The 27,177-nt window shown below is 46.0% G+C and overlaps 1 protein-coding gene across 1 annotated transcript in view; it reads left to right on the top strand.

Moving 5' to 3' along the window:
• clptm1 (CLPTM1 regulator of GABA type A receptor forward trafficking) overlaps nt 1–13,180 on the top strand; it is a 63,064-nt gene extending 49,884 nt beyond the window's left edge. Inside the window, exons 11-14 of the mRNA XM_060855918.1 lie at nt 888–983; nt 4,677–4,812; nt 6,658–6,825; nt 12,727–13,180. Of these exons, the coding sequence (XP_060711901.1) occupies nt 888–983; nt 4,677–4,812; nt 6,658–6,825; nt 12,727–12,893 (567 nt within the window). The 3' untranslated portion in view covers nt 12,894–13,180. The remainder of the gene's footprint in view (nt 1–887; nt 984–4,676; nt 4,813–6,657; nt 6,826–12,726) is intronic.
• The last annotated feature ends 13,997 nt before the right edge of the window (nt 13,181–27,177 follow it).

The following is a 27,177-nucleotide window of genomic DNA, read 5'->3' as shown; positions in this document are numbered from 1 at the left end:
CTGCCATTCAGAGATCATCAAGCTCTGATTATGGCCTGAACCTCACTTTACGATATACTCCTGAGAACCAATAATCCTCTTGTTAGTCAAGAATCTGTCCACCTCGACCTTGAGAGTATTCAATAACCCTGACCTGACTCCATAAGAAAGATGCAAAGGCACCTAACACTCAGAAAATACTCCTCATCTTCGACTTAAATGGGAGACCACTGATTTATCAAACTGTATTCCCTAGTTCTAATCTCCTGCATTTAGTACTGTGGTTACTGAATGGCTGCTTATTTCGTGTGTACAATTTGTTCGTGGGATATTACGATGTGGAACGAGGTAGCTTAGCCCATTATGCCTGTACCAGCTTGTTGAGGGAGATTAAATTTACAATGCTTCACCCTTCAAAAGGAACGAACAACAGAGAATGGAGATAGTCTGGGCAAAGTTCTTAGCTTTTTTTATATTACTTAGATTACTTACTTACTTACAGTGTGGAAACAGGCCCTTCGGCCCAACAGATCCACACCGACCCGCTGAAGCGCAACCCCTACATTTACCCCTTATCTAACACTACGGGCAATTTAGCATGGCCAATTCACCTGACCCGCACATCTTTGGACTGTGGGAGGAAACCGGAGCACCCGGAGGAAACCCACGCAGACACGGGGAGAACGTGCAAACTCCACACAGTCAGTCGCCTGAGTCGGGAATTGAACCCGGGTCCCTGGCGCTGTGAGGCAGCAGTGCTAACCACTGAGCCACCGTGCCGCCAAAAGAGCACCAATCCAAAGGAAAGCAGCTCGAGGTGACATTGAACAATAGCAGAGGATGGTTTTCTCTTTTAGACTGATATGTTTTCAAAGTTATCGTAGGTAATATGATCAATTTTGTTACAGATTGACCGGGATAATAAAGTGGCTGGGATATTCCCTCGCTTGACATTAAAAGACAAATCAACATATGTACAGTCCTCAACTAAGAACTATGATGATGTGAGTATGAAGCTGTGTTTATTATTGCATAAGACTACAGAATATATTTTGGAATGTACAAAATTCCAGAGTGAAATAAGACTAGCGGGTTTTTGAGAAGATTTGTAGCTCAGGTTGAGGTTCTGGGTATAGGTTTCAGCTCAGCGAGCAAACCTACATTGTGAAATAAAACTATTTACATTATATTTTTGGCTACTTGTTCCTAACTCTGCCCTGTTGTGGACCAAAACCCCTCAAATATATTAAGAACGTAGCCTGGACCCACATTTTTTCTTATTTTAAATGTAAATGTGTTCCAGAGGCAATTCAGTTGGGTCCAACATTAAACAAAACACAATTTATTTGAGCACTATAGTTAAAATACAACAAAAGATAGAAAAATGTGCACTAAACTTCATTGGAAAACTTAACAGGATAATAGATACAGTAATTATTACTAATTAACTGTTTCAATGTAGTAACATGCCATAAACACACCCCTTGGCAAAAAGGCAAATTCAGAAAACAGATTTTGTCTCACATGCAACTCCAGCAGCCCAGGAAGAGAACCCCCAGATTTTGGCTGAAATCAAGAGAGGGAAAAATAGCTTCCACTTTTTCTTGACCCACACAGCAACCGCTGCTGGAAACAAAATCCCTGGTTCTGAGGATGGGATCTTGACCACACCCATTCAGGATGCTTCTATTGTTCCAACCTTTTCTTAAAAAATACACTCAAGGCTGCTGAAGTTGTTTATGTTCTCATAGACTGCTAGGCACCTGTTCTGCAATCTCTCTGTCTCTATGAGAAACATGCCTCTTAAAGCCACAGTATCCTCAATAGCATAATTTGAAAGCCTGATGGTCAACCTGGAAGAAGCTCTGCTTTCTTGAAATGCCACAGCAAAGTCTGGTTTAGATCAGCAAGGACTCTGTGTCAGAATGTGAATTAAGTAGGGGAGCATTGGTTTAATCTCAAGGCTGTTGCTTGTTGAAATTATGGAACAATTTGCTTTGTCTGTAAGCTGGGAACTTTTGGGATGTGTCTTTAAGATTCTCCGGCTCAAACAGCTTGCTTCTGCTGAAAATCTTCAGTGCCAGCTCACCATGGTGTTACTGTGCTGCTGTGTGGCCTGGCAAGTGGAAGATGCACGAGTCAGGAGTGGCAGCATTAAAGGAGACCTCGCATTTCATCCCGGGACTGGTGCCCCTAATGCATCAGGTGTGATCGACAATTGAAAGAAAGACCTTGGTGTTCTGTTGCACTCCAGGGCAGCCACAGTATCTCATTAAGGCTGCCTTCATGTTCCCTGATTGCACGAGGACTCAATTTGTAATAGATGCATAAAATTATAGAGTCATACAGGACAGAAACTGACCCTTCAGTCCAACTCCCATTTGCCTGCATTTGGCCCATATCTCTCTCAAACCATTTCTATCCATGTAGCTGTCCAAATGTCTTTTAAATATTGTAATTGTACCTGCATCTGCTACTACCGCTGGCAGTCTGTTCCACATAAGGACCACCCTCAGTGTGAAAAGATTGCCCTTCGGGTCCCTTTTTAAATCTTTCTCCTGTCACCTTGAAAATATGCCCTCCAGTTTTGACCTCCCTCACCTTATGGAAAATACTTGTGCTACTCATCGTAGCCATGCCCCTCATGTTTTTATAAAGCTCAATAAGGTCGCACCTCAACCTCCTACTCTCCAGGGGGAAAAAGTCCCAGTCTATCCAGCTTCTCCTCATAACTCAAACCCTCCAGTCCTGGTAGCATCCTTGTCCATCTTTTCTGAACCCTCTCCAATTTAATAATACCCTTCCTATAGCAGTGTGATCAGAAATGTACCTGCAACTGCAGAAAAAGCCTCACCAAAGTCAGGTGCAACTGTAACGTGATGTACCGACTCTGACATTCAGTCATCTGAGCAATGAAGGCAAATGTCTTTAGCACACTGTCCATCTATAATACAAAGCTGTCATTACATTGTTTCAGTGGGTTAAATAAATTCATTTGAATCTCTAGCAGGAAAGTAACACTGAATCTGTATAAAACCCTGGTCAGGCTGCAACTGGAGTATTCATAGAATCCCTATAGTGTAGAAGCAGGCCATTCAGCCCATCGAATCCACACCACCTCCGAAGAGCATCTCACCCAGACCACCCCCCATAACCCTGCATGTCCCTGTGCACATTAGCATCACCAACCCACCTAATCTTTGGTTGGTGGGAGGAAACTCATGCAGACGCGGGGAGATTGTGGCGAGTCCACACAGACAGTCGCCCGAAGCTGGAATCGAACCAGAGAGGCCTTGGTGCTGTGAGGCAGCAGTGTTAACCATTGAGCCACCGTGCTGCCCCAGCTCCAGTCACCACATTTTAAGAAGGATGCGAGGGACTTTGAAACAGCCGAAAGGAGATTTCCCAGAACAGTTTCAGGATTTTAGCTGCAAGGTCTGGCTGGAAAAGCTGACGTTGTTCAAAGGTGTAAATGATTATGGCAGGGTTTAGATTAGGTTAGATTCCCTACAGTGTGGAAACAGGCCCTTCGGCCCAACCAGTGCATACCGACCCTCCAAAGAGTAACTCACCCAGACCTATTTCCCTCTGACTAATGCACCTAACACCATGGGCAATTTAGCATGGCCAGTTCACCTAACCTGCACTTCTTTGGACTGTGGGAGGAAACCGGAGCACCCGGAGGAAACACACACAGACACGGGGAGAATGTGTGAACTCCACACAGACAGTCGTCCAAGGCTGGAATCGAACCTGGGACCCTGTGCTGTGAGGCAGCAGTGCTAACCACTGAGCTACAGTGCCACCCATAGATACACATTAGCTGATGGTTGAAGGAGTGCATGACCAAGATTTAAGGTTTCGTGGAGGTGGGGTTAATAGGGTGGGGGGAGTGAGTTTGGAGGTGGAAGGCAGGGAGCGGGGACAGAAAGAAATATGAGGAAGAATTTCATGCAGCAGATAGCAGTCACCCTGGAACGTGTTGTCTGTGGTGGAGCCAAGGTGATCAATGATTTCAAAAAGAAACTGAGTGGACACTTGAGGGAAATAAACTTAGAGGGCTACGAGGATGGAGCAGAGGGAATGGGACTGTCTGGGTCGGTCTGTAGAGAGCCAGAGTGTCTCTCTAAATGTGGAACAGTGGAGGGAATAGAATAGGTATTTTTTTCAAAGGAAGTTCAGCCTGTAAATGAGCAAGATGGGAAAAGAAGGATATGGTGATAGGTTGAGGGGATGTAAGCCAAGTAGGTGAAGGCGCATGTCTGTTTGTGAGTTATACCTTCTCCTTGACCTTGACTCATCTATTTATTGTTGTAATTGGAATTGGGGAGAGTCTTATTTCCAGGTGGTGACTGATGAAGTGATTAGGAACTCCCTTTAACAAGCAGCACACACTTTCTGTTCTTATCATGAATATTTCATAATGATGTCTTCCAGAAGGAAGTTCGGTAGTACGGTGTTTTCAATAAAAAAAAATGCGATCAGAATGATGAGATTTATTTTATATCATAGGAAAGGCTTTCTTGGGTTTCTGTTTGTAAGGCTTATGTCATTTTGGATTCAGTACAAATGCATAAGTCCTTGAGCTCACCAAATCAAATTGTTTCCCTAATAGCCTGCGGAGCTAATCTAGAGGCACTTAGTTGCTTTAGAAGTAGTTCTTGGGTGGTTAATGATCTATACCTGTTCTTTTTCAGATGGCTTTTAAATACTTGTCTTGGATTCTGTTCCCACTGTTGGGTTGCTATGCTGTCTATAGCTTATTGTATATGGAGCACAAAAGCTGGTATTCCTGGGTGTTGAGTATGCTGTATGGCTTCTTATTGACATTTGGTGAGTACAAACCACTTGCAAAACTTTCTCTGAAATGCAATACTGTAACAAAAAAGGGTCTCTGATTTACCATGAACTCAAGTTACTGACTTTAACTGGTGAGTTGATACTGCAATTGAAATCTAATGCTGAATCCTGTACAAATGTTCCAATTAACTGATTACTTCGCAAGATTTAATGTTGAGTCTTGGCAATAGAAGGGAGTGGGGAGTATAGAACACAGTTGACAGAGCTAAGTCACTGATTTCACCTGGTCTGGGATTATTGTTTAGCTTGAATACAAGACTCAAAACGTAACCAAAAAAAAGGTCAGGTTTGATTCAGAAAGCTCCTCTGGAGAAACACGAGTAGAGTCGGTCAGGTGAGGTCCAGTCAGTCCTTTTCGAGGCTGGCTTCCAGTTTATTTAATTCCTGTTAATGAGTCCAGGTAGTTAATTTACAGTCAGGAGCACAGTTAACATGCCAACTCCATGACCTTGCAACAGAACAGAATGGTGAAACTGGTTGAGTCAGCAATGGAGAGATGAGGTCACATCGGTAATGGGCAGCATGGTGGCTCAGTGGTTAGCACTGCTGCCTCACGGCGCCAGGGTCCCAGGTTCAATTCCAGCCTCGGGCGACTCTCTGTGTGGAGTTTGCATGTTCTCCCCGTGTCTGTGTGGGTTTCCTCCGGGTGCTCCGGTTTCCTCCGTCAGTCCAAAGATGTGCAGGTGAGGTGAATTGGTCATGCTAAATTGTCCATAGTGCTAGGTGCATTAGTCAGAGGGAGATGGATCTGGGTCGGTTACTCGTCGGTGTGGACTGGTTGGGCCGAAGGGCCTGTTTCCACACTGTAGGGAATCTAATCTAATCTCGTGCCCAAGGAGGGTGAGTTCAAGGTGACTGAAGAATGGTCTAGGATGTTGCAGGGAGGATATTTCCAACGAAAGCTCTTAAAAGGAAGGCTGAGGAAGATGTTTGGTGCATGCATCGTGCTGGAGCTGGCAGATATCCAGGGGAATGATCTATTTGAATATAGAAGTCGGTGGGGTGGGGGGTGGAGTGGAAGCTGAGAAGAAGGAAATGTTCGTGCCACACACCAGTTAACAACTAACATACTATTTGGGTGCAAAATGATTCATCGCTTCTTAGCATTAACATTAGCATTACAATTTAGTGGCAAATGTGGGATTTATAATCCTGGGGCTATCACTGAGTTCCTGATTATAGTTATTCCACTTGATATACCTGCAGTGTCAAGTATTAGTATGCTCAGGTAATGCAGACTTATCCATCAGATTAACGATCATTTGCTGAACATGCACAACATCGCTTCACTAATCCACCTTCAGTGTCCTAAATCCGGATTATTCAGGCTGGGTTCAAATCCAGCAGGTGTGAGATGAGCACATTGAGTGCTGGTAATTGTTAAATGCAGTGGCCTGAAGTTAATACATTGGAAGCCGCATGGGAGGAGGGATGCAAGTGTTACAAAATTATAATCCTGTAGCAGCCCTTGAAGTTTTAATTTCCAGTGTATTCAAATTCTGCATGGTCTTTAAATACAATACCAGGCCTTTCAGAGTTGAAATGAGAAGATAAGCAAAGTTTGGGACCCACTTCCTTGAAGAGCTTTTAATGTCTGATGAATTGTCGGAGAGATTTTTTGTTGTTCAGTGATGTTCAGGGCTATGTGCCATGCTATCTCATTAGATTGCAGATCAGTTTGATCAATCTGAACAAAGTTGGCTGTTTCTTTATTCTACGTCAGTTAGCTCTATCAAAGAGCCAGTATGAGCATGATGGGATGAATGGCCTGTTGTGCGTCTGAAGATTATAAGTGTCTATTTTGTTTCCTCCTTCCAGGATTTATAACAATGACACCACAGCTTTTCATTAATTATAAGCTAAAGTCAGTAGCTCATCTCCCGTGGAGGATGCTTACCTACAAAGCACTAAATACCTTTATTGATGATCTCTTTGCATTTGTTATCAAAATGCCAATGATGTACAGAATAGGATGTTTGAGAGATGGTAAGTGGTTGCATCATTTCAATAAATTTATCCACTGATTAGATGACTCTTTTACATCCCTCAGTTATGGACAATGAAGATGGGTATTCTCAGTGTGCACCTTTAACTTGGCTGGCGACATTTCTGTTAGACCATAAGACACAGGAGCAGGAATTGGGTCACTCGGTTCATCCAGTCTGCTCTGCCATTCACTTGAGGCCGATAAGTTCTTCAGTCCCATACTCCCAACCTCTCCCCGTAACCTTTGATCCCTTTGACAATCAAGAACCTACCTATCTCTGTCTTAACATACTCAGTGACCTGGCCTCCCCACAGCCTCCTGTGGCAATGAATTCCATAGATTCACCACTGTCTGCCTGAAGAGGTTCCTCCTTTATCTCCATTCTAGAAAGCTTTCCCTTTACTCTATGGCTGTGTCCTCGAGTCCTAACAATGGAAGCATCTTAGTGAGTTTTGAAAAGATTTGGAGCTCAGGTTGAAGTTTTGGATGTAGGTTTGCTCGCTGAGCTGGAATGTTCATTTCCAGACATTTCGTCACCCTACTCAGTAGCACCTTCAGTGGGCCTCAGGCGAAGCACTGCTGATAATTCCTGTAGAAAACTAGCCACCAGGATACATGGACACCAACTAGCCACAAAAGACATGACCCTCTCTCTCTAATATCCTTACATATGGATGAGGAAGGACACCACTTCGACTGGGACAACACATCTATCCTCGAACAAGCCAAACAGAGACACGCACGAGAATTCCTAGAAGCATGGCATTCCATTCAAAATGCAATCAACAAACAAATCAAGTTAGACCCCATCTACCATCCCCTGAGAAAAGGAACAGGAAGTGACTTTACCACGGGAAATGACATCACCAACCCAAAGAAAGCCAAATGTTTAAACAGAAAGCAGGAATTTTCAGCAGTGCTTCGCCTGAGGCCCACTGAAGATGTTACCAAGTAGATTGACGAAACGTCTAGAAATGAACCTTCCAGCTCAGTGAGCAAAACTACATCCAATGGAAACATCTTAACGTCTACTCTACCAGCGCCATTCAATATTCTTTATGTTTCAATTAGATCCACCCCTTATCCTTCTAACTCCATTGAGTATAGACCTGGAGTCCTCAAATGTTCCTGAGTCCATTGTCGTGAACCTCCTGTGGATCTGCTCCCGGGCCAGTATATCCCTGAGGTATGGGGCCCAAACTTGCTCTCCATACTCTAAATGTGGTCTGACCAGAGATTTATAAAGCCTCAGAAACACATCCCTGCTTTTATACTCAAGTCCTCTTCGGATGAATGCTAACATTGTATTTGCCTTCCTGACTACCGACTCAACCTGCAAGTTTCCCTTAAGCTAAACCTGATCTAGGATTCCCAGGTCCCTTTGCACTTCAGATTTCTGAATTTTCTCCCCATTTAGAAAATAGTCCTTGCCTCTATTCTTCCTACCAAAATGCACAACCTCACACTTTCCCACATTGTATTCAATCTGCCATTTCTTTGCCCACTCTCCTAACCTGTCCAAATCCTTCTGCAGCCTCCCCACCATCTCAATGCTACCAGTCCCTCTACCTATCTTTGTATTGTCTGCAAACTTAGCCAGAATGCCTTCATCCAGATCATTAATGTATAAAGTGAAAAGTTGTGGTCCCAGCACTGACCCTTGCGGAACGCCACTAGACACTGGCTTCCACCCTGAGAAGGACCTTTTTTTAATCCCCACACTCTGCCTTCTACCCAATCTTCTATCCATGCTAGTACCTAGCTTCTAACATCATGGGCTCTATCTTACTCAGCAGCCTCCTGTGCAGCACCACATCAAAGTCCTCCTGCAAGTCCAGATAGATAACATCCATTGGCTGTCCTTGGTCTCCCTTGCTCATTACTTCCTCAAAGATTTGTAACAGATTTGTCAGGCATGACATCCCCTTGATGAAACCATGTTGACTTTGCCCTATTTTACCATACACTTCCAAATATTCAGAAATCTCATCCTTCACAATGGACTCAAAGATCTTAACAACGGAGGTCAGGCTAACCAGCCTGTAATTTCCCATCTTTTGCCTTACTCGCTTTATAAACCGGCGGGGGGGGGGGGGGGGGGGGGCGGGGAGAGGTTACTTGAGGGATCTTCTGAAGTGTGCACTTCACCTAACGAAGGAGCAGCGCTCTGAAAGCGGTTTCAAATAAACCTGTAGGACTATAACCTGGTGTCATGTGAGTTTGTCCACACTCTTTCCCCCTCCCCCCCCTCACACACATACACACACACACACACACACACACACACACACACACACACACACACACACACACCCCCAAACCCAACCCTGGCAACTCTACATCATCATTAAATGACGGAGCGGGCTCCAGGGACCTACATCATCCCCTAATGTGTGTGTTCATATGACTATAATTGTTGACTCCAGGATTCAGACTGCTGGCAAGCAACTGTCTGAGATTGGCGTGTTGAAGAAGGGCGATACAGGACTGATTCAATTGTCTCCTTTAAACTGAAGTCGTTCTTGTTGTTGATTCAGGCTTCGGGTTTATGAGAGTGTGTGCAATAAATCCTTTCTGCTTCTGGGTGTTTGAACTTTAGAATAATGTGGAACACTTGGCTTCGTAAATTGTACGATGAACATTTTGAAACCTTGTTAAGAATTACAAGAGCAGATCACGTGACAGGATGTGATGTAGGGAAGCCTTTGTGAATATAACCCCTTCCAGCTCTGTATCCTGTTTGAGATTCTTCTCTAATTTCCAATTCCTCCTCATTTACTGCTCCATCCACCATGGACACTCCTTGAACTATTCAGTTAGAGTCATACAGCACGGAAACAGACCCTTTGGCCCAAACAGTCCGGACTGAATATAATCCCAAACTGAACTAGTCCTACCTGCCTGCGCTTGGTCCATATCCCACCAAACATTTCTTATTCATGTACTTATCCAAACGTTTTTAAATGTTGTGACTGTACCTGTACCTGTACCTGCATCTGCCACTTCCTCTGGAGGTTCATTCCACACACAAACCACTCTGTATGTTTAAAGAAAAAACATTGTCTCCGTTTTTTTAAACATCCTTCTCCTCTCACCTTAAAAATATGCTCCACATCTTGAAATTGCCTACCCTAGGGAAAAGGCACCTGCTGCTGTTAAACCTGTCTGTACCCCTCATGATTTTACGAACCTCTACAAGGTCACCCCTCAACCTCCTATGCTCCAGTAAAAAGTCCCAGCCTCTCCTTATATCTCAATTCCTGGCAACATCCTGGTAAATCCTTTCTGAACCTTCTCTGGCTTAGTAATATCCATCTTCTTACAGGCTGAGCAGAACGTATCGTGGGAGCAAATTACAACAGATGCTGGAATCTGGTCTGAAAACACCAAATGCTGGAGATCACAGCGGGTCAGGCAGCAACCGTGGAGAGAGAGCAAGCTAACCTTTCGAGTCTAGATGACTCTTCATCAGAGCTTGCAAGGCTAGCTTGCTCTCTCTCTCCATGGATGCTGCCTGACCTGCTGTGATCTCCAGCACTTGTTGTTTTCAGACCAGAACGTATCCCCCATGTTTTGAGAAGATTTGTAGCTCAGGTTGAGGTTTTGGATGTAGGTTTGTTCGTTGAGCTGGAAGGTTCATTTTCAGACGTTTCATCATCATACTAGATAAACCGCTTCAGTGAGCCTCCGGACAAAGCACTGCTGATGTTTCCTGCTTTCTATTTGTAGAAATTCTATAAGTAGAAAGCAGGAAACATCCGTACTTCATCCGGAGGCGCACTGAAGATGTTACCTAGTATGGTGACGAAACATCTGAAAACAAGCCTTTCAGCTCAGTGAGCAAACCGATATCCCGAACTTATCCTCCATTTTCACCTCATCCTCCTAATGAAGCAGTCACCTTCTCCAATCCATGTTGCCTTCCTCCGCATCTCCCCAAGATATTTAATGGCCCTCCCAGCACCGAATACTCCACAGTTACCATTGACCACAAACTTAACTGGTCGTAAAAGCTGTGGCTGTGAGAGTTGGTTCAAGGCTGGCTGTTCTGAACAATCAACTCACCTCCTTATGTCTCAACGCCTCTCCACCATCTCCACAACAGAAATAAAAACATGATGCGCTTCCTTGGCTGGGTCCAGCACCTGGATCATAAATAGGAGCTTGGCATCAGGCAGGAGAGAGATGCCTCCTTGCTGTCATCTCCCTTACAGTGTGTACCCTCACACCTACCTTCCCAAGGGGAATAAATGCTCCTTGTCAGTATTCCTTGATCAAATCTTAAAATAACACCTGCAACTTCCCTGCCATCTCTCTTGCTATCTTGATTTGGGAAGATATCTACAAAGGCCATACCTACATTTTTTCCTGAATCAGTATCTAGTCCCATAGGAGAATCTTCACTGTGTGCTGCAGTGCCTCACACCTCCTGTCGAATGGAAGTAGGGATGGGCAATAAGTGGTAGCCAGCAATACCCATCTCCCACAAGAACACAAGTCCTGGAGCGATCTCACCAAATGGAAGAGTGCAAGCTGAAGTGCACAAGTTGGTTTGAGATCAACTCCATTGGGTTTTACTGTGCCTCGCATTCTTCGGAAACTAGGTGATCATGGAATGGAAAGAGAACTCACCAGTTCCTCCTCTTGACAAACCATCTCAAGCACCATCCTGACCAGTTTCCAATCAGCCCTTCAATACTAATGGCAGGATCGTCCCTACTCTGCTGCTGAATCTCCTGTGCATCTTCCCAGCTGTAACAAAGTTCTGACTGAACTGGGCAGCACGGTGGCTCAGTGATTAGCACTGCTGCTTCACGGTGCCAGGGACCTGGGTTCCATTCCAGCCTCGAGCAACTGTCTGTGTGGAGTTTGTATCCCCCCCCCGGTGTCTGCATGGGTTTCTTCTGGGTGCTCCGGTTTCCTCCCTCAGTCCAAAGAATGAGCTGCCAGAGGAAGTGGTGGAGGCTGGTACAATTTAAGAGGCATCTGGATGGGTATATGAATAGGAAGGGTTTGGAGGGATATGGGCCAGGTGCTGGCAGGTGGGACTAGACTGGGTTGGGATATCTGGTCGGCATGGACAGGTTGAACCGAAGGGTCTGTTTCCATGCTGTACATCTCTATGACTCTGTGTGCAGGTTAGGGTGCACATAGTGATCAGTGATGTGCAGGCTAAGTGGATTAGCCATGGGAAATGTGGGGTTATGGGTTTTTGGGTGGGTCTGGGAGAGTCGGCGTGCACTCAGTGGGCCGACTGGCCTCTTTCCTCACTGCAACACCCTCTAATGCTCCTGCAGCTCTTCAGCTTTTCAGATCTCTGCATCCTTTTACTGATGGCAGAGCTTCAGTTGGCCTGTTGGACCCCCTACTTGAGGCATCTCTGCTTTCCCCATCCCCCCCTCACGTGAGCTCACATTATTTGGGATTCAAAAGTTTCTCCCAAACTCTGAATCACCTTCCTACCTGAAACACTGTTGATGTTTGGTTTGCAAATGCTGTGAAAGGTGCTTTGGGGTCACCTGCACTCATTCAGTGTATTGCGGCAGGAGTCGGATGTCATCCACAAACGAAAGACCTGCAATTTCTGAACCCAGCCCCTGCTGTCCTATTGTAGTGCAGTAACAGGTATAATGTGGAAAACCCAGCAACACCCATCCATCTCCCACCAGTGTCCATCTGAGAACGATTGGATAACCTGTGTTGAGGTTTCTTAAGTCTGGACCCTGGGGGAGTCTCGTTTTTGAATATTATAAATTATAAATGGCGCGATGTTTTATGAATAGCACCATAGACTCTTGAGTGCGAGAGCAGGCTGACCTTGGCTTAACGTGTCCGTAGGATGGATCAGAGTCTACACTTGTCTGAGATGACTCCTCTTGTGTTTTTTCCCCCCAAATTAGATGTTGTGTTTTTTATCTACTTGTACCAACGCTGGATCTATCGAGTGGATCCTACTCGAATGAATGAATTCGGGACAAGTGGAGAGGACTCTGTGAAGGCATCAAAAGAGAATAGTTCCCCTGAAGCTCTAATGGCGAAACCGGAGGAAGAGAAGAAAAATGATTAAGTGAACATCTTTGTATTGTCATAAGTTTAACGTTTCACTGAAAAAGACAGAGTGAGACCATGGACTGTAATAATCAACTTCCTGATTTTGTATTAATATAATCCTGTTGAAGACAAGTGAATTTGGAGTCCAGGTTAATGTGCTGTACTGTATTTGTTCTGAAACATATCTGTATTTAAGTATGATAACTTTGTAATCACTGTATTCCAGTGTGGAATATTTGGTACATTAAATTACTAATAACGTTTAAATTGCAGCTATTTGTCAAAGGGCAGCCTCTGTTCATTTAAGGCTGGGGGGGGGGGGGGAGGGTTTGCTGGGGGGGGGGGTGGTGGGGAACATAACAGATTTTAGAAATAAAGAATTTATTCATTCATCTGAAATTCTGATTCCAGTTTCAATATATATATGTGGAGGTTAATTTATGAACTAATTCTGAAGCAGGACATGTGTGAATTTGTTAGAACTGTGGATAAATATCTGTTAATGCTTTATTCCGGTTGCATTTGACGAAACAAGTTTTCAAAGTAAGTGCTCATTCGGAGGTCACGTGCCAGCCAACATGAGGGGGCATTTCTGAACTGAGTGCCCCATTGTTGATTCGGTGTTTATTTTTCACTAATATAATCCATTTTAAAACATATCTGTGCAAAGAGCTCACACGGTGCTCACTCTTCGATATTTACTTGTGTCCAACTTTCAGCACCGAAATAAAAGTAGCGGTTAGTTGATTTAAAAATATTTCCCGCCTCTGGTGACTTTTTCCATCGCTAAAGAATTTGCCTGTGGGGATCAAAAACTGAAAGAACTGCGGATGCTGTAAATCAGAGACCAAAATAGAAATTGCCGGAAAAGCTCAGCAGGCCTGGCAGCGTCTGTGGAGAGAAATCAGAGTTCAACGTTTCGACTCGCATGCCCCTTTGCACAGAACGTGCAGAGATGATTGCGTTGGGCCTGCATGAGGGTGCTTCATTTCCCCCCCCCCCCCCCCCCCCCCCCCCCAACTCTGAACAAAAAATCCCCACCCTATTCTGTTTGTCGGGTAGAGCAGTGAGGAGTCCCACTTCCCTGGCAAGTCTCGGTTATTTGCAATTAGGTTGTTAGATTATCGCTGGCTTATTGTGGGGTGTGAATGCAGGCTGATGCAATTGGGATCATCTGCAGCCAGTTTTTGAGTCAAGGATGGGTCAGGCTTCAGGAGTTGGAGGGACTATGGTCCAAACCCCTCAGTAAACCTGTAGGAAAAACTGGGTCATACGTTTGAAGTTCAGGGCAGCCATCATCCGAATGAATTAAATAACTCAATCACCATCTTCTATTGGCTTTGAATGAAATGGCTCTTAGCATCAACACCCCATTCTTTGGGATGTGATTCAATGAAAATCTGTTATTGTCTTACAGTGCAGTACCTCATTGTACCCTAAGTGAAGTCTACAGATTTACCAAATTCATCAAGGTACGAGCCCTTTAACTGAGGGATCAAACTTCACAGAGCAAGGTCCCCCCTCTGTGCGTATCATAGTGAGATCAGACCCTGCAACATGTTTGTGGGTTTTCTTTTCCTAACGTTTAGAGATGTTATTCTTCTGGAGGACGTGGAACTTGAACCCAGGCGTCCTGGTTTAGAGACAGGGCCACTGCCATTGCATCCCAAGATTCCCTAACACATTACATTCGCAAACTGAGTAGGTTTGAGGCAGGAGATCAGTTGAAAGGAGGGAAAGGGAGCGGTGCAATGGGTCATAGAGATGTACAGCATGGAAACAGATCCTTCGGTCCATGCTGACCAGATATCCCAACCCAATCTAGTCCCACCTGCCAGCACTTGGCCCATATCCCTCCAAACCCTTCCTATTCATGTCCCCATCCAAATGCCTTTTAAATGTTGTAATTGTACCAGCCTCCACCACTTCCTCTGGCAGCTCATTCCACATACGCGCCACCCTCTGTGGGAAAAGGTTTCCCCGTAGGTCTCTTTCATATCTTTTCCCCTCTCTCTCGAAACCTATGCCTTCTAGTTCTAGACTCTTCCCCACCCCAGGGAAAAAAATCTTGTCTATTTACCCTATGTTTTTATAAACCTCTAGTAGGTCCCCCCTCAGCCTCTAACACTCCAGGGAAAACAGCCCCAGCCTATTCAGCTTCTCCCTATAGCTCAAATCCTCCAACCCTGGCAACATCCTTGTAAATGTTTTCCGAGCCCTTTCAAGTTTCACAACATCCTTCCGATAGGAAGGAGACCGGAATGGAACACGGTATTCCAACAGTGGCCTCACCAATGTTCTGTACAGCCACAACATGACCTCCCAATTTCTATGCACAGTGTTCTGGCCAATAAAGGAAAGCATACCAAGCTCCTCCTATCTACCTGCGACTCCACTTTCAAGGAGCTATGAACCTGCACTCCAAGGTCTCTTTGTTCAGCAACACTCCCTAGGACCTTACCATTAAGTGTATAAGTCCTGCTAAGATTTGCTTTCCCAAAATGCAGCACCTCACATTTATCTGAATTAAACTCCATCTGCCACTCCTTAACCCATTGGCCCATCTGATCAAGATCCTGTTGTAAACTGAGGTAACCTTTGCTGTTCACTACACCTCCATCCCCTGGCTAGGCGACATCATCAGTGCTCTGGAGCCTCCTATGAAGCGCTTCTGTGATGTTTCCTCTGGCATTTATAGTGGTTTGTCTCTGCCGCTTCCGGTTGGCAGTTCCAGCTGTCCGTTGCAGTGGCCGGTATATTGGGTCCAGGTTGATGTGTTTGTTGATGGAGTTTGTGGATGAGTGCCATGCTCTAGGAATTTCCTAGCTGTTCTCTGTTTGGCTTGTCCTATAATAGTAGTGTTGTCCCAGTTGAACTCATGTTGCTTGTCATCTGCGTGTGTGGCTACTAAGGATAGATGGTCGTGTCGTTTCGAGGCTAGTTGGTGTTCATGGATGCGGATCGTTAGCTGTCTTCCTGTTTGTCCTATGTAGTGTTTTGTGCAGTCCTTGCATGGGATTTTGTACACTACTTTGGTTTTGCTCATGCTGGGTATCGGGCCCTTTGGGAGAAAGAGAGGACTGCAGATGCTGGAGATCAGAGATGAAAATGTGTTGCTGTAAAGGCGCAGCAGGTCAGGCAGCATCCAAGGAGCAGGAGAGTCGACGTTTCAGGCAGGAGCCCTTCTATCGGGTCCTTTGTCCTGGTGAGTTGTTGTCTGAGCGTGGCTGTTGGTTTGTGTGCTGTTATGAGTCCTAGTGGTCGCAGTAGTCTGGCTGTCAGTTCGGAAATGCTCCTGATGTATGGTAACGTGGCTAGTCCTTTGGGTTGCGGCATGTCCTCATTCCGTTGTCTTTCCCTTAGGCATCTGTTGATGAAATTGTGGGGGTATCCGTTTTTGGCGAATACATTGTATTCCTCTTCCTCTTTTTGCAGTTCTGGTGTACTGCAGTGTGTTGTGGCCCTTTTGAACAGTGTCTTGATGCAACTTCTTTTGTGTGTGTTGGGGTGGTTGCTTTCGTAGTTTAGGACTTGGTCTGTGTGTGTGGCTTTCCTATATACCTTTGTGGTGAATTCTCCGTTCGGTGTTCTCTGTACCATCACGTCTAGGAATGGGAGTTGGTTGTCCTTTTCTTCCTCTCTTGAGTGAATCGGATTCCTGTGAGTGTGGCGTTGATGATCCGGTGTGTGTTCTCTATTTCTGTGTTTTTAATGATTACAAAGGTGTCGTCCATGTATCTGACCCAGAGTTTGGGTTGAATTTGCGGTAAGACTGTTTGTTCTAATCTTTGCATTACCACTTCTGCTATGAGTCCAGAGATGGGTGAGCCCATGGGTGTGCCGTTGATTTGTTCATATATCTGGTTGTTGAATGTGAAGTGTGTTGAGAGGCACAGGTCCAGTAGTTTGAGTATGCCGTCTTTGTTGATAGGTTCACCGTCCTGATGTCTGTTCTGTATGTCCAGCAGGTTGGCTATTGTTTCTCTGGCTAGGGTTTTGTCGATAGAGGTGAACAGTGCCGTTACATCGAATGAGACCATAGTTTCTTCCTTGTCTATATGCATATTCCTGATGATGTCCAAGAATTCCTGTGTTGATTGTATAGAGTGTCTGGGTCCGCTGATCAGGTGTTTCAGTTTCTGCTGTAGCTCTTTAGCCAGTTTGTGTGTTGGTGTTCCTGGTAGTGATACTATGGGTCTGAGTGGGATGTCTGGTTTGTGTACTTTAGGTAGTCCATAGAATCTGGGGGTGTTGTTGCTTTCAGGTTTCATTCTCTGTAGGTCAAACCTGGTTATCTGTCCGTGTTTTTGCAGGTTCCTCAGTGTGTTGTTTATCCTATTGGTGAGCTGTGGGGTGGGGTCAGACTCCCTCTTTTGGTAGGTGTTGGTATCTGCAAGTAGTTGTTGTGCCTTTTGGATGTACTCTGCTTTGTCCAGGATGACCATCATTCTGCCTTTGTCTGCTGGTAGTATGATTATGTTCTTATCGTTTCTTAGTGATTTTAGTGTTTCCCTCCCCTTGGTGTTGAGGTTATGTGTTTGTCTTTTCCTTGTTATCAGAGGTACGATACTTTGTCTCACTGTTTGTTGTGTCTCTTCTGTCAGTCCATTGTTCCTGAGTGCGCATTCTAGTGCTGCTAGGAAGTCTGCTGTCTTGGCATCCCTGTGGTTATAGCTGAGTCCCTTGGCACTCTATACAGTCAACACAGGAATTCTTGGGCATCATCAGAAATATACATATAGACAAGGAAGAAACTATGGTCTCATTCGATGTAACGGCACTGTTCACCTCTATCGACAAAACCCTAGCCAGAGAAACAATAGCCAACATGCTGGACATACAGAACAGACAACAGGACGGTGAACCTATCAACAAAGACAGCATACTCAAACTACTGGACCTGTGCCTCACAACACACTTCACATTCAACAACCAAATATATGAACAAATCAACGGCACACCCATGGGCTCACCCATCTCTGGACTCATAGCAGAAGCGGTAATGCAAAGATTAGAACAAACAGTCTTAGCGTAAATTCAACCCAAACTCTGGGTCAGATATGTGGACGACACCTTTGTAATCATTAAAAACACAGAGAGAGAGAACACACACCGGATCATCAACGCCACACTCACAGGAATCCGATTCACTCGAGAGAGGAAGAAAAGGACAACCAACTCCCATTCCTAGACGTGATGGTACAGAGAACACCGAACGGAGAATTCACCACAAAGGTATCCAGGAAAACCACACACACAGACCAAGTCCTAAACTACGAAAGCAACCACCCCAAAACACACAAAAGAAGTTGCATCAAGACACTGTTCAAAAGGGCCACAACACACTGCAGTACACCAGAACTGCAAAAAGAGGAAGAAGAACACCTATACAATGTATTCGCCAAAAACGGATACCCGCGCAATTTCATCAACAGATGCCTAAGGGAAAGACAACGGAACGAGGACATGCCACAACCCAAAGGACTAGCCACACTACCATACATCAAAAACATTCCTGAACTGACAGCCAGACTACTGCGACCACTAGGACTCATAACAGCACACAAACCAACAGCCACGCTCAGACAACATCTCACCAGGACAAAAGACCCGATACCCAGCATGAGCAAAACTAATGTAGTGTACAAAATCCCGTGCAAGGACTGCACAAATCACTACATAGGACAAACAGGAAGGCAGCTAACGATCTGCATCCATGAACACCAACTAGCCATGAAACGACATGACCAGCTATCCTTAGTAGCCACACACTCAGATGACAAGCAACATGAGTTTGACTGGGACAACACTACTAATATAGGACAAGCCAAACAGAGAACAGCCAGGGAATTCCTAGAGGCATGGCACTCATCCACAGATTCTATCAACAAACACATCGACCTGGACCCAATATACCGGCCACTACAGCGGACAGCTGGAACTGACAACCTGAAGTGGCAGGTACAAACCACTATAAATGCCGGAGAAAACATCACAGAAGCGCTTCATAGGAGGCTCCCAAGCACTGAGGATGTCACCTAGACAGGGGACAAAACGTCTGCAACACAAATTCCCAGCTCGGCGAACCGAACCACAATAAATACTGATGCAAAGTACTTGTTAGTATCTACCCCCATCCCCTGTGGCTCCACACAAAGGCTGCCTTGCTGAGCTTTGAGGGGCCCTATTCTCTCCCTAGCTACCCTTTTGTCCTTAATGTATTTGTAAAAACCCTTTGGATTCTCCTTAATTCTATTTGCCAAAGCTATCTCATATCCCCGTTTTGCCCTCCTGATTTCCCTCTTAAGTATATTCCTACTGCCTTTATACTTCTAAGGATTCACTTGATCTATCCTGTCTGTACCTGACATATGCTTACATCTTTTTCTTAACCAAACTCTCAATTTCTTTAGTCATCCAGCATTCCCTATAACTACCAGCCTTCCCTTTCACTCTAACAGGAATATACTGTCTCTGGATTCTCGTTACCTCATTTTTGAAGGTTTCCCATTTTCCAGCCGTCCCTTTACCTGCGAACATCTGTCCCCAATGAGCTTTTGAAAGTTCTTGCCTAATACCATCAAAATTAGCCTTCCTCCAATTTAGAACTTCAACTTTTAGATCTGGCCTGCCCTTTTCCATCACTATTTTAAATCTAATGGAATTATGTTTGCTGGCCCCAAAGTGCTCCCCCACTGACACCTCAGTCACCTGCCCGACCTTATTTCCCAAGCGTAGGTGAAGTTTTGCACTGAATCGGAAAATTTTCTTGTACGTGCTTAACAAATTCCTCACCATCTAACCCTTTACATGATGGCTGTCCAAGTCTATGTTTGGAAAGTTAAAATCCCCTACCATAACCACCCTATTATTCTTACAGATAACTGACATCTCCTTAAAAAAAATTGGTTTCTCAATTTCCCTCTGACTATTAGGGGGTCTGTAATACAATCCCAGTAAGGTGATCATCCTTTCTTATTTCTCAGTTCCACCCTAACTTCCCTAGATGTATTCCCAGGAATATCCTCCTTAAGTACAGCAGTAATGCTATCCCTTATCACTCTCCCTCCTCTCTGGCCCCCATTTCTTTCCTTCTGATAGCATTTGTTTCATGGAGTATTAAGCTGCCAGTCCTGTCCATTTCTGAGTCATGTTTTTTTTAATTGCAGTGATATCCCAGTCCCATGTTCCTAACCATGTCCTGAGTTCATAGGCCCTCCCTGTTAGCCTTTGTTGCATTGAAATAAACACAGCTTAATTTATCAGTCCTGCCTTGTTCCCTGCTTTGTCCCTGCCTGCCCTGACTATTTCCCTTGTTTCTTTTCTCAACTGTATCCGTCTCAGATTGATCTCTTTCCTCACTATCTCCCTGTGTCTCACTCCTTATTAGTTTAACTACTCCCAAGCAGTTCTAGCAAATCTCCCTGCCAGTGCATTCGCCCCCTTCCAATTCAGGTGCAATCCGTCCTTCTTATACAGGTCACTTCTACCCCAGAAGAGATTCCAGTGATCCAAAAATGTGAATCCTTCTCCCATCCACCTGCTCCTCAGTCATGCATTCATTCGCTCCATCCTTGTATTCCTATCCTCGCAGCACCGAGAATAATCCAGATATTACTGCTCTCGAGGACCTCCTTTTAAAATTTCTGCCTTGAAAATAGAGATAAGGAGATTTTCCTTTCCCGCAGAAGATCGTTGGAATCCTCTCTTGCAAAAGGCGATGGGACACAATGCTTGAATATTTTTAAGGCCGAGGTGGTTAGGTTATTAATTAGTGGGCAGGTGAAAGTGTTTTGGAGATAGGCAGGGATGCAGAGTTGAGGTTAAAATCAGATCAGCCACAAACTTATTGGATGGTGGATGGGCCAAATGGCCTACTCCTCCTAGAATGTAGGACGGTACAGCATAGGAACAGGCCCTTCGGCCTATAATGTTGTACTGAACGTGACACCAAATTAAGTTAATCCCTTATGTCTGCCCTTGGTCCATATCCCCCCAAACCTTACATTTCCATATGCTCATCTAAAAACCCCTTAAAATGCCCCTATCATATCTGTCTCCTCCACCACCACTCCCTGGCAGCATGTTCCAGACTCCTACTACTCTCTGTGTGAAGACACTTAACTCTTGTGTCTCTTTTGAACTTTTCCCCCCTCACCTCAACTGCATGCCCCACCCCCCCAAGTATTAGACTCCTAATTTGTATGTTCATGCGGTACAAAAGAGGTCTTTTAGCCCATGGTTCTGACAACTTATCTTGGTCTTGATAACATTTCATCCTGAATCCACATACTCTCACAAACTGACAACTCTCACCCTAGGTGGCACACTGGTTAGCATTGCTGCCTCACAGCGCCAGAGGCCTGGGTTCGATTCCCGCCTCAGGCGACTGACTGTGTGGAGTTTGCACATTCTCCCCGTGTCTGCGTGGGTTTCCTCCGGGTGCTCCGGTTTCCTCCCACAGTCCAAAGATGGCCAGGCTAAATTGCCTGTAGTGTTAGGTGAAGGGGTAAATGTAGGGACTGGGTGGGTCGCTCTTCGGAGGGTTGATGTGGACGTGTTGGGCCGAAGCGCCCTGTTCCCACACTGTAAGTAATCTAATCTAGATCTGCAAATTTGATGTGCATTTCCAACAATGCTGCAGTACTCATTATGAACAGCAGATGGGGCACGGCACCAATAGTCAATAGGAGCAACCAGGCCATCAGATTGAAATGATGAGTGTCCCTGAGGCTTTGTCTGATTCAGGAGTAACTGAGAGAGCAAAAAAGGCTAAGAACTGCAGCACGGTTCTGTCCTACAAGACTGAAGCCCTCAGAAGCACTCCTTTTCCATTAAACCTGGCGGAATATACGACCTGAATCTATTCTGAAAATGTGTTGCTGGAAAAGCGCAGCAGGTCAGGCAGCATCGTCGGCAGGTGCTGAGGAAGGAGATGTGGCTGTGGTAACGAGTCTGTTTGAGAACGTGGCTGAAGAGCTTCTGGGCAGAGGAGATGACCTGGGGGGTGCAGGGACTCACTGAAATCCTTGTAGAGGGAGGAAGAGAGCTTCTTCAAGGAAGGCATCCTTGCAAGAGGATTCGCAGTAGGTTAAAATCTTCGAGGAGAAAGCGCATCTGCAGACCTCACTTTCTCCTCCAACCTGAATCTATTGTCATTATTCTATCCGTAACAGCGACAGGAGTAGGCCATTCGGTCCTTTGTCTTCTGCACAGCCGTTATATAGGGGGTATTTTGTTATTGTACACCTCTAGTGGGATGTCAGCCTAGGCCTCCTGGCTCAGAAGTGGGGACACTACCACAGTGCTTGAGTTCACACCTTTCCACCCTAAACCTCATGACCTTTGACTCCCTCTGTATCCAGTGATCAATTGATCTGATCAATGTTCGAGCAGTGGGGTAGAGAATTGCAAAGATTAGCAACACTCAGTGTCAAACTCCCTCTACATCTTCGACCTAAAAGGCCTGCCTCTTCTCATGAGGAGGTGCAGCTCAGTGTCTAGTCTCTCCAGGCAGAGATCAGTGACATGCCTACCATCTACAAGACATCCAAGAGTTTTCTACTTTTCGACGAGATCACCCAGCATGCTCCTAAAGTTTCAGAGAACAGAATATTTCTTCGAGAATTAGGTTTGATTGTCACGCATACTCAAGTACAGGAGTACAGTGAAAAGTGTTCGGAGTTGCCATCTTAGATTAGATTCCCTACAGTGTGGAAACAGGCCCTTTGACCCAACCAGCCCACACCAAAGCTCTGAAGAGTAACCCACCCAGTCCCATTTCCCTCTGACTAATGCACCTAACACCACGGGCAATTTAGCATGGCCAATTCACCTGGCCTTTCGGATTGTGGGAGGAAACCGGAGCACCCGGAGGAAACCCACGCAGACACAGGGAGAATGTGCAAACTCCACACAGACAGTCGCCCGAGGCTGGAATCGAACCCGGCGCTGTGAGGCAGCAGTGCTAACCACTGGGCCACCGTGCCACCCTTAGGTTGAAAGGTACCTTGGTACAAAATTGTAGGTAGAGGTAGATCTAGGATAACATGACTTTCGGCAACGTGGTTTGGCTATAATGTCCCTGAAGAACTTGGGAACGGTATTTTCGAGAACGCTTACCTCTGTTCGCAATAGCGTGATTCCCGCGGGGATTGGTTTGTATGCTTTGTTTGTACATGCACTGAATTCTGGTGTCCTGACCGTGCGTGCTGAAGTCTCTGTGCCACACTGTGCACGCGCCATGTCAGTGCAGCTTTCTGTGAGAGGTACTGTACAGACAGCAGCTTTCTTATGTTTTTTAAAAAATGTACTGTGTTAAATTTACTTTTGTTTCATTAAGAAATACCACAATCAACCTTCATTCAGGCTGATAAGATAATGCATGGCTTAGAAAGGGTGGATGCTGGGAGGTTGTTTCTGTTGGGTGGGGAGACTAGGAGCCGTGGGCACAGCCTTAACATTAGAGGGGGGGTCAATTTAGAACGGAAATGAGGAGACAGTTCTTCAGCCGGAGAGTGGTGGGCCTGTGGAATTCATTGCCGCAGAGTGCAGTGGAGGCCGGGACGTTGGGTGAGCTCAAGTCAGAGATTGATAAATTCTTGATCTCGCAAGGAATTAAGGGCTACGGGGAGAGTGTGGGTAAGTGGAATTGAAATGCCCATCAGCCATAATTGAATGGCGAAGTGGACTCGATGGGCCGAATGGCCTTGCTTCCACCTCCTATGTCTTATAGGCTGTGCTAGGCAGGTATCCCCCACTTTTTGAATCTTCGCTTTACGCAGTTTCAGAGCTACGTCAGTACCTGTCTCCGTGAAACCAAAGAAGATTTTCACATTTATGAGAAATGGTGATACCTTTTTCCCAAATAAATCACACACCTTTACTTCACACCATTTTCGGTTTTCCTGGGAACGCTCTGCTTTCGGACAGCAGGGGGATACCTGTACTTAGCGTTAGACGTTTCGGTGATTTATGAGCGATCGCGAGTGATAGTTTTTTGGGTGGTCTGCCCCTAACCTCGCTTTCCCCAACAGCCCCATTATTTCCATGAAGTGATTTTCTGTTAAGCGAGGGTTTTGCTGGAATGGAACGATGGCATTATGGGAGAACCACCCGTACGAAGGGGAAGAAATAAGGGAATGAAGTTAAAGGTTCAACCTTGCAGTGCTCGCTTAGCCCGTGGGCTTGGATCAGTGGTCTTCCATCCCAACACTGAGACCATCACCAGCTCAAAGCAATTGGCCTGACACGCTTGACTTTGCTGTCCTTTGGCGCCATCTTGTTTGGCGCCATCTTGTTTGGCACCATCTTGTCTCGATTGGCAGCACTGCTGCCGTGACACCTCGTTGGGCCGATCTCGGCAACGCAGCCACCGCCAAAGCCTCCAGGTCCCGCACCAGGCCTGGGGCCCAAACCTGTCTCCAACCTCTTGGAGGTCAGACTCGACTCCCTCCGAATGCACAGCTTTTGGAACAAACCCTTGCCCCCTTCCCCCTCCCCCCACCCGATGCAGTGGTCACCTTGATGTTCTCCTGGACTCGGGAGCCCACACACTCCCCCTGCTACCTGTCCGCCATCTCGACTAGCTTCAACTCGGGTTGGCCTGAGACCCTCAGCTCGCCATCACCGATGCCGCCTGAGGATGAGAGGCAACTAGAAAGAAAAAAAGGAGCAATATAATAGAAAATAAAAGAAAATAAATGGACGGAGCATACAAGGTCTGGCTCAAGAGCCTTGCTCTGCTTCCATTTTGAAATCATAGCATCCCTCCAGTGTGGGAGCAGGCCCTTCGGCCCAACAGGTCCACACTGACCCTCTGAAGAGTAACTCACCCAGGCCCATTCCCCTACCTTATTAGATTAGATTACTTACAGTGTGGAAACAGGCCCTTCGGCCCAACAAGTCCACACCGACCCTCTGAAGAGTTACCCACCCAGGCCCATTCCCCTATATTTTTTTATTTCAAAATATACTTTATTCATAGAAATAAATCTTTGGTACCTGTAAAATTTGTCATGTCGTTCATAGATATATACATTGCATGTCTTAACATTACAAAGAACAGATTGAATTAATAGAATTTACAGTTATCCTATTTACAGTTCCCTTTATTAACCATCCAGTCTCTTATTATTTAGCTGTGGCTTCAGTGGAACCCACCTACTGAGTGGGTGCCCTGTTATACGATAGCAAAGGAACCTTCTGTAATCCCCAGTTTATGGGGTTACCATTGTCCATTTGACTGTCCTGTCTCTGGGGTAGCTGTCTGCATCCCCATGGTAAGCACGAACCGCTGGACCTTCGTTGGGCTGAGGTAGCTATCCAGCTCCTCACTGGGGTCATTTACCCGCTCTGGTGTCATTGAGCCAAGGCAAGGGTCCGCACCGTCCAGTTCTGTGTCTGACAACGAGACTGTCAGAGGATCCCAGCTTTCAGTTACCTGTAGTCGTGGGGCAGTGGGTACCTCCTGGTTCTCACTGGGTGGAGGGTGAACTTTGGGGGGGTCCGTTGTTTCCTGGTTGGGAGGAAATGCCCTCCTCTTTATTTACGGCGCTCTGTCTCTTCTTCTGGTGGTGATGACCTTCTTTGCGCCAGTCTTCCCCATCCGACGCGCTGGCCATCCCTCCCTTGTTCAGCTGTCTTTTCCCCCTTTGCTGGGAGGCTTTGGGGACCTGGCAGGATTTTCTCTTCCTGTTTTTAACCATTCCCCTATATTTACCCCTGACTAATGCACCTAACCTACACATCCCTGGATGCTACGGCCAACTTAGCCTGGCCAATCCACCCTAACCTGCACACCTTTGGATTGTAGGAGGAAACCTGAGCACCCACATCGACACAAGGAGAATATGCAAATTCCACACAGTCGCCCGCGGCTGGAATTGAACCCGAGTCCTTGGTGCTGTGAGGCAGCAGAGCTGACCACTGAGCCAACATGGCGTCACAGAAATCTAGAACTGACTGAGAATTTTAGTCCAGAATTAGCCCTCCCCCCACCTATAATCACCTATCACCTTCCCAGATACCTTCCCCACAGCCCCTATTTATCTCTCAGCCCCCACAGCCTCAAACATTCCTGATGAAGGGCTTATGCCCGAGACATCGATTCTCCCGCTCCTCGGATGCTGCCTGTCCTGCTGTGCTTTTCCAGCACCACACTCCCGACTCCAGCGTCTGCAGTCCCCGCTTTCTCCTGTTGGCGTTGTGTATTCTGAGCTGAGCGAGACTCCTCCTACAGTCCGTCAGCCTTTCTCAGCTTTCGATGTTCGCTTTGTGAAGCAGTAATGTCGCTCGCAAGCTAGTAGGCCCGAGGTTGCTATGGTGGCTGGTGCCACTTAAATCTTATTGATAAATCTGGAATGTAAAACCCGTTTTGGTCATGATGCCATCGTCGATTATCATAAAAGCCCTTCAGTTTCGCTAAAACCCTTTAGGGGAAGGAAATCTGCCATCCTGACCCGGTCTGGCCTACATGTGACTCCAGACCCATTGGTTCATTGGCATCTCAAATGGTGGGAAAATCTACGTTTCCTGCTCCTCGGATGCTGCCTGACCTGCTGTGCTTTTCCAGCGTCTGCAGTCCTCACTTTTGCGTATCTCAAATGGCAGAGCAAGCCATTCAGTTTAGGGGCAATTAGGGATGGACAATAAGGAGCCAGTGACTAATTCATGGAGGATATGCTGCTATCCGTATTGCCCAGGCGTGTGGGTTCTTTTGGGGCTTAGTGAGGCAGGCTAGCCAACTTCAATTTGTTTTTTTATTCATTCATAGGATGTGGTCCTCACTGGTTGGGCCCAACCTTTATTGTCCTGTCCCTATTGCCCCCTTGAGAAGGTGGGTGTGAGCTGCCTACTTGAACCGCTGCTATGGGTAGACCCACAATGCCCTGAGGGGGGGATTTCCAGGAATTCGACCCAGTGACACTGCAGGAATGGGGAGTGGAGTGGAACTTGCAGGGGGTGGTGTTCCCATGTTCCCTTGTCCATCTAGAGGGAAGTGGTTGTGGGTTTGGGAAGGTGCTGTCTGAGGATCTCTGGTGAGTTTCTGCTGTGCGCCTTGTAGATGGTACACACTGCTGCAAGAATTGTCTCAACCAGAGAAAGGGGATTTGTTGGGAGTTTGTCTCCCTCCAATAAGATTCTTTCACCATCCACGAAGATCTCATAACGCCATCACAGTGGGCACAGCAAGTGAGTAAAGGGTCACCCCCTTATCTGCGGAATCGTTTCTCATGGTTTCAGTTACCCACGGTTTAATGTGGCCCGAACATATTCAAGGGAACCTTCCAGAACCAGGG

Source organism: Hemiscyllium ocellatum, chromosome 47 (genome assembly GCF_020745735.1).
Source record: "Hemiscyllium ocellatum isolate sHemOce1 chromosome 47, sHemOce1.pat.X.cur, whole genome shotgun sequence".
In the NCBI taxonomy this organism is placed as follows: Eukaryota; Metazoa; Chordata; class Chondrichthyes; order Orectolobiformes; family Hemiscylliidae; genus Hemiscyllium; species Hemiscyllium ocellatum.
The sequence above is the reverse complement of the archived record's forward strand: the minus strand, read 5'-3'. Positions and strand labels throughout refer to the sequence as shown.